The 21,086-nt window shown below is 39.7% G+C and overlaps 1 protein-coding gene across 1 annotated transcript in view; it reads right to left on the bottom strand.

Annotated features, from left to right (window-relative positions):
* The window catches only part of STARD9 (StAR related lipid transfer domain containing 9), a 146,666-nt gene that overhangs the window by 123,537 nt on the left and 2,043 nt on the right, over window positions 1-21,086 (bottom strand). Inside the window, exons 2-3 of the mRNA XM_081008572.1 lie at window positions 18,029-18,098; window positions 1,891-2,007 (exon numbers count right to left, since the gene is read on the bottom strand). Coding sequence (XP_080864698.1) covers window positions 1,891-2,007; window positions 18,029-18,098 — 187 coding nt within the window. The remainder of the gene's footprint in view (window positions 1-1,890; window positions 2,008-18,028; window positions 18,099-21,086) is intronic.

The following is a 21,086-nucleotide window of genomic DNA, read 5'->3' as shown; positions in this document are numbered from 1 at the left end:
CTTTCTCACTCTCAAGATTGGGAAAACAATAACAGTTGACTGCTCAGCACTTTACAAGTATTTCATGAGAAAAATGCCACTTTATACCCACATACATGGCATATATCACTTCCTAATCAATGTATTTTAAAGCTAATTATTAAGTTGTTTTTACAATGAAAAACTCCAATCTTTCAATTATGGATACAGTTTCTGCCAAAGCCTCTAAGCCAAATGCAACTTGAATTTCACAACTGCTATCTGGAAAAGGGGGGAAAAAACCCAACTCAATCTTTTTAATCATATCTAGTAAAAATAATCATTTTCTTCTATCATAATTATTTCATTGTATCTGTTAACCAATTAATATGTGATCCTTCCTTTAAAGATGTTTCCCATTTTAATATTCTCCCTAGTTTTTCTCTTTTAAATTTCCCATTCTTTATTCAGCTAAGTCTCAAAATATACACATTTTATTAAAATGTATTTTTAAGAGCGAAAGCTCTTTAACTGCAAGCACTCTTTCATCAATGTTTATAAAATCCCTGTATTTAAATCTCATGTGCATTGACTCACTATATGCCTGGCTTCAACAATATCCACTTCTGTCCCTAGGGAGCAAAAAATTCTAACAAAACCTCGTAATGGAAAACAATATGATCTGTTAAACAGATGGCTTGGTGTAGGGGTGTTGCCTATCATACAGTTGTACAGGAACAAAGATAAGATTTATTATTCTATTTGGAAATTCACATTATCAACTATCAAACACTTAACTATTTTTCTTAATGCTTAATTAATGAATTTCCATTAAGTTGTTCAGCACACATAATATTGTCCCCACCAGTCCTCCATCCCAGAATTTCCAGGCTTTGGCATTCAGTATGCAAACTACAGGCAGATAATCAAGATGATACAGTATACAATAAAATTATATTGATGGTATTAGAGCAGGGGTCAGCAAACTTTTTCAGCAGGGAGCCAGTCCACTGTCCCTCAGACCTTGTTGGGGGGCCGGACTATATTTTGAAAAAAAATAATGAATGAATTCCTATGCCCCACAAATAACCCAGAGATGCATTTTAAATAAAAGCACACATTCTACTCATGTAAGAACACCAGGCAGGCCCCACAAATAACCCAGAGATGCATTTTAAATAAAAGGACACATTCTACTCAAGTAAGAACATGCTGATTCCTGGACTGTCCACGGGCTGGATTTAGAAGGCGATTGGACTGGATCCGGCCCCCGGGCCTTAGTTTCCCTACCCCTGTTATTACAGCATCCACAATCTACGTAGGAATAAATAATGCAAGAATGCAAATGAAATTGACATCAGCTAAGCCGCATTGTAACTGATGGATACTCATTGCTCTGGCCAGTGAATGAAGCAATAATAATGAGGAAAATAATTATTTGAATTGATGGCAGTGATACTTCAAGCTAGCAGTTTTCACTGTAACACTCCTTGCAATGGCTGGCTTTTGTTAAACGTGTTTTACATGTTGAACATGCGCAGTCCAAAGTGATCACCAATGGAACTTACTCCTAGCACCAGAGATGTGAACCCAGATCATCCCACCCAAATTCCAATATACTGATCACTACATGACTGGTGCCACTATTCTGTGACAGCTGGCTGATCCTAAAAACAGAAGAAGAATGCTGATAGAGCAGACCAAAGGCTTATCCAGTCCAGTCCAACTTTCTGAAAGTTTGGGTCAATGTTAAGAACATCTGGAGTGGGTTGTAAGGGGCGTTATTGGTCTGACGCAGTACAACAGTTCACACACACCTAAGGCCAATGGATTAGAAACTGCTAATTTCAATGTGTTACTGATTTTATAAAGAAACCAGTTTCATTTTATAGATTTGCAAGAAAGAAGAAAAAATACCACTTATTTCCTTACCACTTCCTGAGATGCATATGTGGGATCCTCAGGGTCAACTGACCAATAGCAGTAATCAAAGCCAAATGCCACAACTTTCTCCCTTGTGTCCCAAACACCCTCATATCTGCTATCCACCTGAGGTGAAAGAAAATAGAAGAAAGCAGCATGCATTTAGTTGTATTTACAAGATTTATTCTAAATCACTTCTGATGTTTACACAGTACATTTCTTTCAGTTAAAAGTATTTAGAGTCAAACACAGTCTGCATATTCCTCTTCCTAGTTTTACATTTCAAATAAAGATAATAATTACCACTTAAACAAGGGTGTCCAGAAATTCTGCAATGGAAATGATGATGGTGGTGATGATCTCAAACCCTCTTTCTCAGATACCCAAACTATATATTATTATGCATACTGGTAAAATGGCACCATTAGATAAGGAGTGGTCCATACAAGCATTTTCACTGCTTGATTACTGTTTAATCAGGTGGCAAACTACAGGTGTGAATGAGCCAGCACAAACATAACTTGCATTTCAATTCAAATAACCAGAACACAAAGAAATCACTTCATACTTTCTGATGCAAATCATCCAGCCTTTATGAAATGATCCTCATTTGTGCACTTTATGACTTTTGTTTTTGATAACAAAAACCTGAGAAGAAGTCCGGAATTCATGAGGTAATACTGGGAGAAAAGAATTGAGGGATCTGTTAGTACCACCATCTCTGGTTACTCAAATCTCTTGCTACAATGCCTGAAGCAGAAACTTCCATTGTCTGTCTGTTGGGGGATCTGCCCTACAGTCACACAAGTTATAATCCTTTCTTTAAACAAAAACAAAAACACTTAACCATAAGAACCAGAGGATGCAGCAAAAATGAAGAAGGCCATATTACTTTATCTAAAGTATTGCACATGTTTGCTTTAACATATTTTCTCCATCACCAATTTGATTCACACATAATTTCTGGCGACTTCTTTCACCTGCAAGAGTGATCTACCAATATGAACAGCAAAATTAAAGCAAAATTAAACAAATATTGTATCCTAAATGTTACAGAAGATGCCACAGCTGACTTGATTCACATTCACACAGGTGAACAGGCGGAAATTTGCATATGCTGGTTTCCAAATCCATGGTAAGCTGGTTTGTATGCATTAAGTGCTAGAGCTAGGATCCAATGGTGTATATGCACCACAAGCTCACCAGAGACTGGAGAACAGTACACCAATAGGCTTTTCAAGTGTTTTCACTGAGACTATCATACCATACCTCTCCAATAGTTGTGGAAGCAGATGCTGAGGACTGCAAGCTTCAACTCACTATATACAACTCACATAAGACTTACTGTGAGCAAAGGACAATGGCCACAATCTGTGCATTGGCCACATACTTGACATGCTGGCTGTTTGTAACATTATTTCTTCTTTTTCACATAAAAAAAAAATGTTTCTTATGCTTTTACTTCTGAACTAATGGCAGCCACAAAAAGGGAGAGAGGTGAAAAATACACAAGCTATTGTTTTGACTTCTGGTATGGCTACTCTATTACTAATCTGCCTGCACCAGGAAAGCAGGCAGGGCATGTTGCCAAACAAATATATTTTTACTTTGTGCTCCTCAAAAGAGGAAAGCACTGAGTCACTACACAGAGGAGAAATAGCAGTACCCTAACGGCAATAAAAACAAACAGCAATTCAACATTTTACAGTGATTTCCAAATTTTATTTTAATATGTAAATAAGTTTTCTTTTTTTAAAAATAATCTATGCAGTATGACAAATCACCACTTGCAGTATCTTAGACAGAAAGTAAAAGCACTATTTAAAGAGCTGGTTTTGAAAAATACACCCAAATCAATCAGATAACGCTTTGACACATAGCAAAATTAACTGTGAAGCGACTGGCATTAATTAAAACCCAAGGCTAACCAGAGGTAATACATACTTGAGGCTCCATTAGTGTCCCAAAGCAGATCAGCTGCTTAGAACAAAGCCTTCTCCATCTATTTAGATTGCCCTTTCAAAATAACTTTGATAATTTAAAACTAGCATATCTCAATGCTATCTATAAAATGTTTAATATTATGCTGTGATGCCACATTATGCTGTGATCCTTTCAAACTCTGAGGGGATACATTCTGTTTTTCAGATACAGGTCTCCTTGGCTTCCAGTAATACAAGGATATGACACTATTATACTTTGCTAATGAAAAAATGTACAAAGACAACCTGAAGCACCAGCAACACAAATTCTACAGAATGCCCTCTCCTTTAAGTCCCTAAAATATCAGAAGCATGCTCCATAGTAAATCAGAATAGGGCTTTTGCTCTTGTTTGCAGAACAGCATCCTACTTGAGGTGTCTTCTATTTGTAGTTTCTGGAAACATTTGGAGGCATTTTTGTTTCAATAAGCTTTTTTCAGGTGAATGGATTAAAAAAAGTAGGTTTCTGCCTTGGGTCTCTAACTGTATTGTTTTAAACCCTATTTCTGATTTTTTTAAAATTACATGATTGCAAGTCACCTTGAGATGTGTGAAAACTTATAATTAAATTAATAAAATTAAATAAGATTTTTTTCATGTTATTTTCACTATTGTATGCACTTCCTTTAATATACATGATGGCAATAATTTTGTGGCTTGAGGGCTACATTTTAATTTGCTCTTGTCTGAAATTTTGCTGCATTTTGGCTCGCATACAGTTTCAGGAAATACAAATGGTTACCAAATCAAATTTCTCCCCCATCTGTTATGATTCTATGATCCTTTAAGAGAGTGTTATCTGTGTGGAAGTAAAACTAACCTATAAGAATCTATTTGCCATGCTAACTAACTTGAACTTATGTTTGCTTTGCCTACTGGTACAATATAAACTGGTCTTTTCAACAATTGTATCAAAAGGATTACCTTTAATAATGAAGCTTATATTGCACAATCATTCAGAGGCATGCCTCATTTAGCTCACTATGTTCTACAATGGCTATTATGTTTGACTGAGAGCTCTTGACTTGCTACAAAGATAAAATGAACACCCCCCCCCCCGCAGTTACTGATCATTCTGTCCTACTAAGAAGAAAATAGAAAGCAAATTATTTTGCTGGTCACCTCTCCTGAAATACCAAAAACATTATTTATTAAACTTATTAATCACTTTTCTAAGCAAAAAGTAACTCAAAGTGACTTGCAACAATAAATAAATTACACATGCATTACAACTGTGATAGGAATTTTATGGTCTTAGATATATGGTAATGTTCATAACTGCACATACATAGATCAACACAGGAAGACCAATCTGGAACCATTTTGATTCCTAAACTGACCAAATCCTGGAAAAGCCTCCCCATTGTCTCTTTCCTCACAAATCCTGTCTCAAGGATATGTCTGTTTGAATAAGGTGTGAGCCTGTGACCTGGCCCAGGAAATAAGTATTTTACCACTACAAAAGAATGGCCAGGCTCCCCAGGAAATCCAATCAAGTAACCTGCTAGACAGGAGATAAACAAGGACAAGAGAAAAACAACATTTAAATTTCTGTGATGTAGGTGGGATGTATCTGAGGGGTGGTCTTAGGTTACACCCCTTCTGTGATGTATGCATAATGTTTCTGGGGGTGGTCTTGATCTAGAGAATGGGAATTTCAAAAGTCTTTATAAGGCCTTGCACGCCATTGTTCTGGGTCCTCTTCCTCTCCTGCGTGTGAGGGGAGCACCCTGTTGCAACAGATTAATAAAGATCAAGCTTACTAGCTGCTTTGCTTCTCAATATTCTCTGGTTGGCCTCTGTTATTTTCTCCTACCAATAGGGAACCTATGTAAGGACTCTATATGGGCTCTTGGATACCCCATAAGGGAAAAGGGCATATTTTTATTTACAACAGATGGCGACCACGCACGAAGGGACTTTTGGTTACCCGGATTCTGGAAGCGAGGAAGGACTGGTTATCCAGCGCGCACCAGGCAGTTTGCCAGGAGGAATAGCCAGTCCTCCATCGGTCCCAGGGTCTGGAAATAACTGGAGGTTCAGCGGGGCTAACCAGAGGAAGCAACGCTTGATCAGGCCGGCCTTAAACAACCAGTCAAGAGATCGTGGGATCACCAGGAACAGCGCATGCGGAAGTGAGTATTAAGTAGGAAACACGGGTAGTGGGTTGGGTTCTCTAAACCACAGCAACCAAAATTCTTTAATTCTTCCTTTTCCCTTCAAATCTAAAATTTCTACTTTTTTCCTCACCTAAAAATTGCCTTCTCCTCCTTTCTGTCCCCTCGATCTCAACACCAGCCCTAGCCCTTCGGAGTATGCCCAGGCAAGGGTTGTGTGTGACTTCTTCCACTTAATTCTTTATGCCGACCTATTCCTTCGGAGTTTTGCCCAGAAAGGTCGTGCAATTTCTTGCCTTCTCCTCCTTTCTGTCCCCTCGATCTCAACACCAGCCCTAGCCCTTCGGAGTATGCCCAGGCAAGGGTTGTGTGTGACTTCTTCCACTTAATTCTTTATGCCGACCTATTCCTTCGGAGTTTTGCCCAGAAAGGTCGTGCAATTTCTTCTGCACTGAAAACTATAATTCCCAAAACTATAACTCCCAGCGCAGCCGCACCTCTGCCATGGCGATCTTTGTTAGAGATGACCTGTGAACAGAGAACGCAAGGGCGCTGAATTCCTTTCCATCTTTCATATTCCAGAGTCTCAATCTGGCATTGCAAGTGTGCAAGCGTTCAGTAGGGACTCTGAGTTAGATTGTAAAAGGCAGGGAGGTTGCTGTGGGTTCCAGAACAGATATTGAGTGAGAGAGGTTTCTTGCTGTGGGTTCCAGAACAGATATTGAGTGAGAGAGGTTTCCCCTTCGGAGTTTTGACCAGGTATCCCCAGGTATCCCCAGGTTTTTCCCCTCGGAGTTTTGTCCAGGTGTCCCCAGGTTTTTCCCCTCAGAGTTTTGTCCAGGTATCCTCAAGTTTTTCCCCCTCGGAGTTTTGTCCAGGTTTCCCCTTTTCCGGACCCTTCGGAGTTTTGCCCAGGTCCAAACCCCTTTTCCCCTCTGAGTTTTGTCCAGGTATCCCCAAGTTTTTCCCCCTCGGAGTTTTGTCCAGGTTTCCCCTTTTCCGGACCCTTCGGAGTTTTGCCCAGGTCCAAACCCCTTTTAAACTGAAAATGGGTGCACCTCAATCAAAAGAAAAATAGTCCTCAGACCCCTGGCGTGAAAGAAGCCCAATTGGTGCTTACTTCCCGCCTGGACTCTGACAGTCCCCTTTAATCTGTGTTTAAGAAATGTTTTTCCTGTGTTTAAATTGTACTTTGGTAACACATCCAGCAGCTGCTTATCTTAAATGTGCCATCTAAAATAAAAATGCAAGCTTGCTCCAAATTCTAAATCTAAGAAAGCCATGTTGGGCCTTATCAATCTTAAACAAGACAAAAATGAGAATGAAGTGTGCAAATGTTTGTTATTTGAGAGAGGCTCAAAAGAGTCTTCCTCCGAGTAGCTTAAGTGAGGAGTATGATTTTAAATTGATGGTAGATGATGTTTTGCTGCAACTTTTGAGTTTGTGAGTTCCAGTCTTTTTTGTTCCAGTATTTTGAAATGTGCTGTGAAGAAACTAATGTTTCTGCTGCAAAAGCCTAGTTGAGCCAACTGCTCTCTCAAGCTAAAATGCAGTGTATGTATTTCATTAAGCCTATGCCTATGAAAGTATGGTGTTCTTTCTGAGAAAAATTGTTATTAAATGTAGAGGTTTCCATGGCCAGCAAAAATTGTCTATCTGAGTCCAGTCCTGATATCAGTCTCTATAAGACTTCCTGGCCTCTTTTCTTAGAAAATGCCCCCCCTTGTTTCATTCTGTCTCTTTCAGGTTTTTTCCCCCTCTTCTCCTTCTTACTTCTGTGCCAGGTAAATTTACTCCCGAGTAAGCTTCCTTTAAAGGAAACTGTAAAGGGGGGGGGGCATAGATTAGGCTTACTATTCCTCTGCAAGTTCAGGAAAAATTGTCACTTTTGTATTCCTTTTAAATCAAATCTATGGCTGTTTTAACTATGCTTTATAAGAGATCCTCTCCCTATCTTAGGAAAAATGTTCACTTCAGTCTTTAAAGATAATTTCTCTAGGAACTTGCACTCTTTAGTCTAAGGAAGTAAACTCTCACTCAAACTAGCTTCAAGATCTGCTAAAAGGGTTCTGTATAAAGTTGGGTACTTTTATTTTCCTCTTCCTTAGTACATGACAGGCACATGGTTTGTGATAGGCGCATGGCTTGTGGTCTCTTCCCCAGTTGTGTCTGTGTACATAAGTATGTGTGTGTCTCTCTGGTAGTACAAATCTTGCTATGAACCCTGTATTTTAGGGTTGGACTAGATGACCCCAGGTCCCTTTCAGCTTTCCCAATTTGTGGCTGATGAGTTGAAATTCAGCCCAGATTTGCTCTTTGTTTTTAAAAGGTGAGAGGTGAAAGCCGTGATGTTTGAAGCAGAACTGGTGATATCAGGCATTTAAGTGATTACAGTGTTTATCATTTTGTCTATTATTTACAAAAATCAGACTTAAAAGTCTACTCAAAGTTTAAGCACATACAAATTCATATAATCAAGTAGAATGAGCCTTGACATATAATTGAGTAGCCTTGACCATCCTGTAAATAAAGGGCAGGAAAATTTTGTCTGCAAATGGTAAGGCTGAAATGACTGAGAATGTTAAAAATGCTATGAATTCTGACTCTGGCCATTTTTACTCATAAATAAGAGAGCGGTTGATTGTTCCGCGAATGACCAGATAAAATGACCAATAATATGACCAATAATGATAGCCCTTTCCTGTACATAAAGGAAGCAGTCCCTTTTGCTTGGGCTGAAATTGCTAGCTTTAGTGAATACTTAAATTGCTGAGTTTCTCTTTTTTGTTTTAAAATCTAACCCTATTTTTAAAATCTACTCCTTACCTTTCCCTTCCTTATTCTAATTGAGCCAAAAGATGCAACATTTCAATGGTATAAAAGGTTTGCTGAGACATGAACTCTGCACATGCACAGAGGCTAGATCAGCTTACAAAAAAAGAGAGAGCGAGAGAAAGGAGGGGGGAGAGAGAAGGTTTGGAGAGCGTGAAACCTATCCAAATTTCCTTATGTAAAACTTGGAACCATTGAGGGAAATCACCCTTAATGTGTTTTGCTCCAGGGGCTACTTAAGACAAAGGAGTTAAGTACTGGACATGCCAAATTCTTTTCACAGGTAAATATCAAAGCACTCCCACTGTGAGTTCCTCTCTTGAGTAGTTTCTCCCCCCCCATGGGATTTAAATTTTATAAGTTTTTTTTTTTGGTGTGTGTGTGTATATGCCTATGCATTTTAGGAACAGCATTTCCTGACAGACCTCTCACATGAAATAATTTTCCCTTTCAACAGGTGTGTATATGCCTATGCATTTTAGGAACAGCATTTCCTGACAGACCTCTCACATGAAATAATTTTCCCTTTCAACAGGATATGGGAACCTAACAAAGTGTCCTTTCTTTTCTCCCACAGCACAAATGATAATGAGGGGATGCAAACAGTGATTTAAATACTCTATAAAAAGTAATTGCATTGTATTTCTTTTCTTCTTTCTTCCCTTAAAACCAAACAGACACTTTCTTTCTGTTCAGCAAAACAAGTCTGAATCCCTGCTATATTAGTGACTTCCCTCTATCTTTTGTGGCTTTGACATTTTTTTTAGGTTACAAATAATCTGTTTTCGTTTATTAAGTTCGTTTTATCAGTTCTTCCATTATATATATGAAATTAATCAAAGCACAACCAAACATTATTTATGGAATGGTATTTGTTTACCATTTTGCCTGAGCATTTCTTATTAATTCTGTCATTTTGGCTAGTGCAAGGTACTTGCACAACTTTAAATTGCCATTCATTTTTTTCTTGGTATTAACTCATTTCCCAGTATTCCACTATTAACATTACAGCTGATGTTGTCACATCATTTGGGATGTTAGAATGCCAAAACAGATTACTTCAGGTTACTTCAAGTTTCTTATTAATTGTGTGCCTTAGCATTTATTTATTTTTGGTTCCTCATAGGTCATTTTGTGTGTGTGTGTGTGTGTTTTACTTTGGGGACATGTTCATCACATGTTGAAAGTCAGTTTCATGAAGTTCTTTTATCAGATAGCACATGGTGAATTTTAAGTTTTTCCCCCACTGTTTTCCTTTTTTTTTAGTCCAGTAGTAATCTGTGTGGTTTTGATAATATCTTTGTACTATTTAATAATAGTTCTTTTCTGAATCTGATGTCTTTGTGTCAAGTCCGTTTTCATCTAACTGGTAATCTAATTTTTTGCTTTCTTTTTAATTTTTAACCTTTCTTGTATTTTTTACAGTTCTCTTTCTCTACATGTGGAGTAAGTTTTTATTAAGTGAAGGAAAACAAACAAACTTAGCAGATAATAACAGTAATTATATGGAAATGTGATAATGAATAAAATGTTTAATCCACTAAGATTGTTATTATTTGCAGCTTCCCATGGAAACTGGAGGACATCATTTTTGCCTTTTGCCCCTTCCTTGTCTAACTGTGTTTTTAAGTCGCCCCAAAACCCTGCCCCTTACAGGATATCAATTCTACAGATGTGCAATGATGAAAAGCAGCAACAACCCCTCAACTCAGTTCTTCGCCATCACAAGACCTACAACAACAGACGCCAAAGTTTCAAAGTGGCCACAGCTATCTCTTTCAAAGGATATAGACTGATGGGGAGTGGGGCTGACAAAGGGGGGAGGAGTTGAATTGCAAGGACATTTTCTCACTTTTGAAACTCAAGCCTCTGTGCTCCAGGATTCAAAAGATACATACATAAAAGATCACAATTGTGTCAAGATATGCAACTGATATTTAATTAGTTTGTTTTGTATTATGTGTTATTATGTAGGTATGTTGAAATGTGTCTGACAGTGTGATTTCCACAAAGGGGGGGAGGCTATTTTTGTGTGTAATTGTTTTTATGTTTAATGTCTTATTGCTTACACACCAATGGAGAATTCTCATGCATTTTATACTTTCTAATAGCTCACACTATTGTGTAGTCCAATGTTTAGCTCAATTTATAACCACATTTCATTGTTCCACCTGGCACTCTGCCAACTTTCCCTATCCATTTTAAAATGTGTTAAACCTCGTTTTGCCAAGGACAAGCTTCTGGATCCATAAAACACCAGGTATATGAAGGTGGATATGCTTTGGTTTAGCAGGAATGATCCCTTATAGACTTAAATTGACTTATTTGGACAAATGCCCTTTTAAGAATGGTTTTCTTTTAACAGATTGGTTTGAAGAGTTGAGAACCATGGGGCAAGATAAATTCAAATTGGACTCAGTTTGAATTGGGCAAGTGTATCCAGGCTGCAATTAGCTTTTTGGTCCTTTAAGTGCAAGTGAGCAACTTCCCATGAGTGCAAGACCACAGCCTATAATAAAATCTCATAGAAAGGCCAAGGCCAAGGCATCTCCCTCACAAGATGCCCAAACCTGTGCCAGCTATGGTGAATGCCAGGCGACATGGTTAATTGAAAGCCCTGAGGGGATTCAACAGACAGGATGTGTTGCTGTAGCACTATGCCGGTGTGAGACCACAGAAGAGCTAGCTTGACACCTGAGAACACACAAAAATGGCGAAGGACAAAACACCAACTGCATTTTTCAGTCATTAGTGGACCTTCCTGCTAGGTGTAAAGCATAGAACACTATTGAGTAAATGGTCTCTCCCAAAGTGTTAGAAAGCCACAAGTAATTTAGTAGCAAAATGCAACATGTGTTATTTTTATATGATATATTTATACAAAGACATCCATTTACAACATATGATGTTATTATTTGTGGGGCAAAAATTTTTAAGAAAAATTCTAGCCCCAAAGGGGGGAATAATGTGATAGGAATTTTATGGTCTTAGATATATGGTAATGTTCATAACTGCACATACATAGATCAACACAGGAAGACCAATCTGGAACCATTTTGATTCCTAAACTGACCAAATCCTGGAAAAGCCTCCCCATTGTCTCTTTCCTCACAAATCCTGTCTCAAGGATATGTCTGTTTGAATAAGGTGTGAGCCTGTGACCTGGCCCAGGAAATAAGTATTTTACCACTACAAAAGAATGGCCAGGCTCCCCAGGAAATCCAATCAAGTAACCTGCTAGACAGGAGATAAACAAGGACAAGAGAAAAACAACATTTAAATTTCTGTGATGTAGGTGGGATGTATCTGAGGGGTGGTCTTAGGTTACACCCCTTCTGTGATGTATGCATAATGTTTCTGGGGGTGGTCTTGATCTAGAGAATGGGAATTTCAAAAGTCTTTATAAGGCCTTGCACGCCATTGTTCTGGGTCCTCTTCCTCTCCTGCGTGTGAGGGGAGCACCCTGTTGCAACAGATTAATAAAGATCAAGCTTACTAGCTGCTTTGCTTCTCAATATTCTCTGGTTGGCCTCTGTTATTTTCTCCTACCAATAGGGAACCTATGTAAGGACTCTATATGGGCTCTTGGATACCCCATAAGGGAAAAGGGCATATTTTTATTTACAACACAACGTAAACAGATTATTATTTATTACAAATTCTGCTGATTCCTGATAAATTAGAATAATTCATTGAGTATAAGGCTTTGCATACCTGTTGGTGCGGAACAAATGAGTAGCATAATGCATATGCCCTACAAAACTTTCCCAGATATATCTGGTTGGCCTCTGTGGGAGACCAGATGCTGAACTGAGGGCTGGGCCACCCATGAGGCAGACTGAGGCAGATGCCTTGGGTGGTGGAATTCCATGGTGCAATGCCTCTGCAGGTGCCCCAGTCACCCACGCCACTGCTGCAGAAGCGAGAAGTGGTGGCTACCAGAGACATCTTGCTAGAGTTCTGTGAGATCTCACCAGAAGCCACCATATGACCCCAGTAAATGAGTTTGAGGGAAGGGCTACAGTGGGGGTGGGTGGACGGACTTCCCATTTTGCCATGATGCCACCCCTGGCTGGACTTGATAGGCCTTTGGTTGGATTCCATTAAAACTGTTTTTATATTTAGAAGGTAAGTGCTACAAAGCTTTCATTTCCTAATCAAAGAAACCATACTTCAATCCCAATATTTCTGAATGTATGCATTTCTCATATTTGCCTATGGAAAAGGAAAATTCCACATATGCATCCAATGAAAGTTAAGTTCTTTCCCCGGGTATCCATAAGAAATAGAAGAAATATATGATACCAAACTAGTTCAGCATGCGAGTTGGCATAAAATGGTTCTCCCCCTTAACTCTCAAACTTGCCTGTGGTGAGAGGAGGAAACAGACATTGCGACAGTGTTTAAAACTGTAATTGTGTTCATCTATTTTAATTATATATTTGAAAACACTAAGTGGTATCATAATAAGCTTCAGTTCTGTTAAATGTAAGCATTTCACATAGCTGCTCCATGTCTGCATGCTTGCCACCAGCAGAGTATGTAGACATATATTTTGGTCAACACCTTGCAGTGTCTTACAAATGACAATAAAAATTATACATTACTCATGCCCTCCATATCCCAACCACAATAAAGAACCAGCCAACTGATCTCATTAATGTCCTAAAAGACACTGAACACCATCTATCTACTGGCACCCTCCTAGAACAGGTCCAAGAATTATCCCAGCTCCGGAAAGGATATAAAAGAAGGAGGAAAACACTTATCTAGTTATTTGATTTCTGCCAACAGCCTCTTAAGGCATTTAAAATACTAATTATCTTAAGCAAGTCACCTAAAATAATCAGGCGGACATGCATATACAAATAAAGACTAAGCAAGAAATAGAAAGCATCTGTCCTGTAGAATTCCCACAGTAATCATGGTTACTCTATAATTCACTTATCTGCCTTTATTCCGAGTAGTAAGATACATTGCCAACAGAAACTGATTTTGGCCCCATTTTACTATTTGACTAAAAGAGTACAGTAGCATTCAGGAGTCCCAATGTCTGGAAAAAACCAGTTCTGTTTCCCATGCCCTATAAAAGAAGCCTCCAAGAATCTCAAAACGGAAAGGATGTACAGTCCAACTAAGTCAATTCTAAACGTAGCCAGTCACCCATCAGGATGTTAACTGTAGCTCAGTACACAGTTCTGTTACATTTCCTAGAGATTAGTTGCAATCCTATTAGACTGCAATTAAAAGAGAGGGCAAGGGAGAGAGAAATAAGGAAGAAAGTTATCCAGATGTTTGAAATTTTGTGCTTATCTTACTGTTACTAACAATTTACTGACAGCCTTGACAAAATAAAGACATTCAATTGAAATGCAGGGAGCTGCAGCAACAGAAGCATGGCTAGAAGAAGGCTATGTTATCATCTGTTTTAAAGATCAACAGATGTTTACTTCAATTCCATAAGGAACTCAGAAGCTGTGCCAGAAGCTGTGCCCCCTCCCCCTTTGCATTTCCTTCCCAGTTTATTTTTAAATTTGCTTTTGGGATACGAAACAATGATTTTCAGCAGATTTTTCTAAAGGACTGGCAACTGCTTAAAAAAACAACAACATAGCAAAACAGTAGATTTACTGTTTTCCAGACATAGAACTAAAGTCCTCTTAATACATAATATAACAACATAATAAGAGCCTGCTGGATCAGGATAGTAGCCTATCTAGCCTGGCATCCTGTTCTCACAGTGGCCAACCAGATGCCTGTGGAAAACCTGCAAGCAGGGCTTAAGCACAATATCATTCTCCCCTCCTGCGGCTTCCAGCAACTTTGCATTGCACTCAAGACTCACACTTATACCTCAGTATAATTGTGGCTTCAGATTTTGCTCTTTTTTTTTTTTTTTAAAGATATTTATTGAGAATTTTAAGATTACAAAGAAACAAAGAAAAAAGAAGGAAAAAACAAGTAACATTTAAACAATACAAATCAATAAAAATCAAAATCAAAAAGAAAGAACAAAACACATAATACATCAAAAGCAAAAAGCAAAAATAAACAAAAAATTTAAAAACAGATCCAATATTACCAAATCCTTAACTGTCATTACCTTATTTCATCGACCTCCTCGCACCTCCCTTTTTTGTATTCTAGTTGTTAATTATCTCAGCAAATCCTTTCCATCTTTCATAATATTCTGTCATTAAATTACCTTAATCTATTTTAACCTTATCTTACCATAAAAAGCCCTAAAACTTAAAACTTAAATCTTATTTATACCAAATTCTCTTAACCATGACATATTCTTACATAATTCTTTTTAACATCTCTGCTAAAGCCAAATAATTTCGTTCCAACATTTTTCTAATACTCTTTACTTTTACAAAACTTTCCTAAATAAATTGTTTAAAACTTTCTTCCAATCTTCATCCAACGTCTCTTCCTCCTGGTCTCGGGTTTTGTCAGTCCTTTCTATCTCATCCATCTAGTCCATCAACCTGGTAACCTTATGTCCGAAGCTCTTAAATCTCTTCCATGTCCCTTCCGCAGGTCTTCTTCATATTTATACCTGTACTTCACTTTGTCTTCTGCTCCTTTCACTCGGGGAGACTCCAGCTTGACAATATTTTTGTCCCTTCTCGACAGATCAGCCCCTTTTCCATAGTCAACACTGAACTCCATATGGTATTTAAAATCATGTTTCAAGGTCCCTCCAAAGTTAAGGGCCCCCACAACTCCGAACTCCTCCCAGCCCAAAGCCAGACTTGAAAGGTCAAAACATCCCTGCATAGGGGGGTCTATCCAGCCCCCCATCTCCAAGCCAAACAAAACTCTATCTCTCCAAATCTGGCTTTTTCCAGGTTCATTCGTCAAATCCAACAACTCATGTTCCTGCTGGGCCACAGTTCCCTCCATCTCTGCCTCACGAGGTCCAGCAACAACCTCCTCCCTCATCTGATCTGTCAGAGCACACTCCTGGATTAATTCCTGAGTGGGTTCTAAATAGGCACCCACTGCCTGTCCAAAATTTCCGATCACAACAGTCATCAAATCCATCTTCTCATGTAACTGTTCCAATAAAGCACTTGTCTTGCAAAAGGCAAGCACCAGAGCCTCCGAGTACATTCTTGTTCAAGGTTAGAGTCTGGTCCCACGATCTTAATCTATTGCAGCTGCGAAGCTCCCCAGTTCGGATTTAATAACAGTTTCACAAACTCCCTCTAGGGGAAAAAGCTTCTATTTGTATCCATCTCTTTTTTTTTTTTAAAGCAGATCTAACAACAAAGTTTCCTTTTTCATATATTTTGTCAATATTTTGTTCCTTTTAGATGCAAAGGGGAACAATGGAATCAATATGTTTCTCTTCTTTTAACTATCTGTCAAAAACGTTTGTCTATAGTCAATGAACTTCCCGAGGACGTCTGTCCTGACACCCCGCTCCCAGGTTCAAGACGGTGGAAAATTACTTTTCTTTACTCTCTCTTCTGCAGGTTTAAACAGTCCAGAAAAAGTCCCCCCCTTCTCCTGCTTCCAAGGGGGGTTCAGTAATTTTAAATGATGAAAGTTGATCCTTTACAGACGACTTTCTAAACTCTAGCTTGCCGTGTCTTTGCTTTAATCTATCTACAAAAGCGGAAGGTAGACTTCCTGTTTAGACCTTCCCGCTTCAGTGCCAAATTAAAAGAAATTTCTTAATCCAATTTTCCGTTCTACTCACGGGCAGTTATTTAAAATCCAATTGTCCACAGGAAAAAGTCAGCGCTCTCCGGCAACAGCAATGCGGCTTCACTCCGTGAAAGAAGCAGTTGATTCAAAGCACCGCGCCACTCACCCCACGTCGCTCCGGATCCCCGAAACCAGGTTTCCCCGCGAGTAGGGGGGGCGCAAAGGTGCCAGCCGAATCCCACGTCCACAGGCTTCTCCCGCCTGTGGTTTTTGATGGGTCTCCGCCTCGCCATGGCGGTTCAGACCCTGTTTTCCACGGAGCGGATTCCTCCCGATCGGAGGAAATCCGCCATTGCCAGAGGCGCCAACCCGGAAGATTTTGCTCTTGTGCCAAAATCGAGACGGCCATGTTTGTATGAGCATTTCCCCCCCCTTGAAAGGTTCTACAGGTATCTCAAAATGATGTTTAGACACATATGCTTTCAGAAAGCAGTATGGGAATTTGATGCAAGAATCCATCCACGAGGGGAAAACAAAATGCAAAAACGTAAGAAATGGTAAGTGAAGTCACCGCAAGTTGAAGCTAGGATTCAACCTGCACAAATGTAGGCTAGACATGCAGACCAAAGGAGAGTGCCCCCACAAAACATATACAGTGGTATCTCGGATTAAGAACTTAATTTGTTCCGGAGGTTCGTTCTTAACCTGAAACTGTTCTTAATCTGAAGCACCACTTTAGCTAATGGGGCCTCCTGCTGCCGCTGTGCCGCCAGAGCACGATTTCTGTTCTCATCCTGTTACAGGGAACCAGGCAGAGGGCCTTCTCGGTAGTGGCGCCCTCCCTGTGGAACGCCCTCCCACCAGATGTCAAAGAGAACAACAACTACCAGACTTTTAGAAGACATCTGAAGGCAGCCCTGTTTAGGGAAGCTTTTAATGTTTGATGTATCACTGTATTTTAATATTCTTTTGGAAGCCGCCCAGAGTGGCTGGGGAAACCCAGCCAGATGGGCGGGGTATAAATAATAAATTATTATTATTATTATTATTATTATTATCCTGAAGCAAAGTTCTTAACCCGAGGTACTATTTCTGGGTCTGTAACCTGAAGCATCTGTAACCTGAAGCGTATGTAACCCGAAGTACCACTGTACAGGAATGGGAGGCAAAGTACTGATCTATACAATGCCTCTGCATGTTCTGATTGGTGAGATACAGACCAGCCTTGGATTGTCAACTCAAGCTCCTCTTGCAATGGTTCTGTTTGTTTATTTATTACATTCCTATTCCACCTGTTCCCCAATAAACTCAAAGGGCAGCATATATAGGGTGACCTCATTTTCTCCTTCACAACAACCCTGTGATGCAGCTTCGATGAAGAAATTGGCCGAAGCTCACCCAGTGAACTTCATGGCTAAATAGTAATAAACCCTTGCCTCTTCTGTTCCAAGTCTAATGCTATATCCATTACACCACACTGTCTCTACTCTATAAGCAACAAGAATTGCACTAGAAATGTCAGGCTTTTCAGATGCCAAAATAAAAATTAAAGCATACCTTTAGGTTTCTGACTTTTGCCACTCTATCTTCAACCTCTACAATTATTCTTCTTCCTTCTGCGAGCTCTCTGAAAATCAGATGAAAACAAATTATATAACTATGAAGATACAAAGCTTTTCTGTATTAAAAAACAATAATGATATGTATTAAAACATTATGGGCATGTTTCAGAACTTTCAGGTCGCACTGGTTTAAACAGGAGTGAGTTAAGCATATTTTTCATTCTCCCAGTAAGTGTACCTGATAATGTTTAACTTCAGTGGACCCGGTCCCCTTATTTCTTCATTCTGCTATGTAATAACTTGCTTATAGTCCTAATTTTGTAATGGTCAAAATTGTTTATAGATGCATTCACAAACAACTCTGAAGCAAACAATACAATCAGGAGAATTAAGTTAATGGAAAACCATTAGTTCAGTCACATATATCAACAAATATTCTATACATTTAAAACTTTAAAGGTAGAAAAAGTAACAGAACAATAATAACCTTAAACAGAAGAATACTTTTCATGAAGAGAGATAAATGTCTTAAATTCAAATGAATTATTTTATTTTGACTTTTGAGAGATTTTCTAAAAGTACTTAGATATGCTTTAAAAGTCAGATGATGACAGAAGCAGATGATATAAACTAACTACCCAAAGCTTGACACTATTTAGTTTCCGCAAATTGAAGGAAGCTCATTTTTAAAGGCAAGTTACCACAGATTGCCTTTTGAAGGTAAAAGCTGGGAGCTTAAATCTCTTCAAGAGTACTGGTCAAGGCAGAGAAAAATAATGTTGCTATGAGACTTCTCCATTAAAGAAAACTGCAGAAGTACCACAAGACTTGCTCAGAAACAGAGAGTGACTTAAGGATGGGTAGGCAAACTAAGGCCTGGGGCCCGGATCCGGCCCAATCGCCTTCTAAATCTGGCCTGCAGATGTTCTGGGAATCTGCGTGTTTTAACATGAATAGAATGTGTGCTTTTATTTAAAATGCATCTCTGGGTTATTTGTGGGGCATAGGAATTCATTCATATATATTTTTCAAAATATAGTCCGGCCTCCCACAAGGTCTGAGGGACAGTGGACCGGCCCCCTGCTGAAAATGTTTGCTGACCCCTGGACTTAAGAGTTTACTCTGTGAAGAAACCTCAGAGCTATTCCCTTGTTTCATTTGCATTAATTTATTTTGGTTTTCTCCTGATTAATGGCAGAGAGTGCAAGCCAGCTAAAACATACTCAGAGTAAGCCCAGTGAAATAAATAGACAAGCAAATTGTTTTGAATGGGTCTACGAAGAGTCGGACATGACTAAACGACTAAACAACAACAACTCATAGTATGATTTAGATGGATATCATACAGAGGCACTGCAATTCCACTATTACCTGATTCCTGGAAGCTGGTTATGGAAGCTGCATTACTTAGTTCCGGCATAAAAATGCAGGATTTAAAGTTAAGATTTGCTTCTAACTTTCTGGATTGAGACATGGTTGCTCAAGTCATCTTAAAACGCTGCTTAATTGAAGTATACTTGAATTTGTTTAAAGGCTGAGAAACTATACCACTTAAGACATAAATGGTTATTTATTATAAAGGTCAGTGGTCCAAAAACATGACCCAAGTTAATAAAAAAAAAAGAAAGTAGTAAAACAAGCAAGCAGCATATTGAAATATTCAATCTGTTTCTTTGTTGCTGTTCTCTCTTTTCTCCAGAGGAGGAGTTACATTACTAGTCATATAAAGTTTTGCAACCTCTCCAAAGTTTTCTCTCTCCCACCCCAAATTTCCACAGTACACATGGTTTTAATCATCCCATTAGACACAGGCACTCACTCACACAATGGTCTTTCCAGCACGTATGAGAACTGAATTTGCACATCAGCTTTTAGGATGTGTGGAATTGCTAAATGCATAAACTCAGCCTGCAAAGCAGGGAGAATGAAGAGGATTGGTTAGTGGCACTGCTTGAGCCCATAGCACCCCTGGTGGGTGGATGCAAGCGCAGGGAGCAGGGTGCACTGGGAGCAGGGGTAGAGGGAGAAGGAGCCCACTGCAGAACCCCCAGCAGCACCCCCACACCCGGCACACCTTGGCCACAGCCCCTGGCGGGGTCAGGGCTGATGGAGCCTGCTCCTCTGCGTTCTAGGTGCAGAGCAACACGTGGGGACATGGCCAATGGAGCTTGTTCGTCCCTCTGCGTGCCAGGTGCGCGGAGGGAGAAAGGAGGTCCATTTGGGCCCACAAGGCAAAGTGGCCAATGAAGTTTGTCCCTCCCTCAGCTGCAGTGCCGCCACCGATGGGCAACTGCAGGGGATCACAACATTGGAGAGGGGCACTGCTGCCACCTCTTAAACACTTCTGCCCCTGGGTCAGGCCTGACCTGGGAGTGGAGCGGCTTCTGCTGCCGCCCACACCCCAGCCCCAAAGACCAGCCTGGGCGTAGCTTCCCTTGTTGTGCCCCCGCAGAAATGTGCCCAGGGCAACAGCCCCCCACGCTATGCCACTGGTGCAGGTAGAAATATTACAGAAGTTTAGAACTGACTTAGTTCCATCTATGGTAACATCAGCATTTCTATATTTAAAATGGAAAGACCTCCCGGATAGTAGAAACAGAGACCCCAAAATTTAATCCTTAGCACTTTAGGCACTGTCCATTGGCAGTAGTGCAATATTTTCTCCTCATATAATAGATGGGGAGCATGACCAGCATAAGCCTATTTGGGTGCTTCAGGAAAAGGACAAGATGATGCCCTCACCAATTCAGGAATGGAGGTTGACTTGACTAACAATGAAATGTCCTTCACTGCACCTGAGAAAAGCTAGTTTTGAGGGTGCAGAACAGACCACGTGAAGTCAAGCAGCTCTGTTCTGCAACAGAATGGTACAGACAGGGGGCACCATCACTGTCACCCAAGAACTGTTGCCTAAGGTGGTCATATCACTCAGCCAGGATATGCATTTTACACAGCCAGAGTGTGCCCTCATCAAGAAATTAAGTAACAACTTAAGGTTTTCTGAACTGGCAAGGCTCTGTCGGGAGAGGAGTAGCTTGCCTTTCAAGTTTTTT

Source organism: Podarcis pityusensis (genome assembly GCF_964106645.2).
Source record: "Podarcis pityusensis genome assembly, chromosome: 1".
Taxonomy (NCBI): domain Eukaryota; kingdom Metazoa; phylum Chordata; class Lepidosauria; order Squamata; family Lacertidae; genus Podarcis; species Podarcis pityusensis.
The sequence above is the reverse complement of the archived record's forward strand: the minus strand, read 5'-3'. Positions and strand labels throughout refer to the sequence as shown.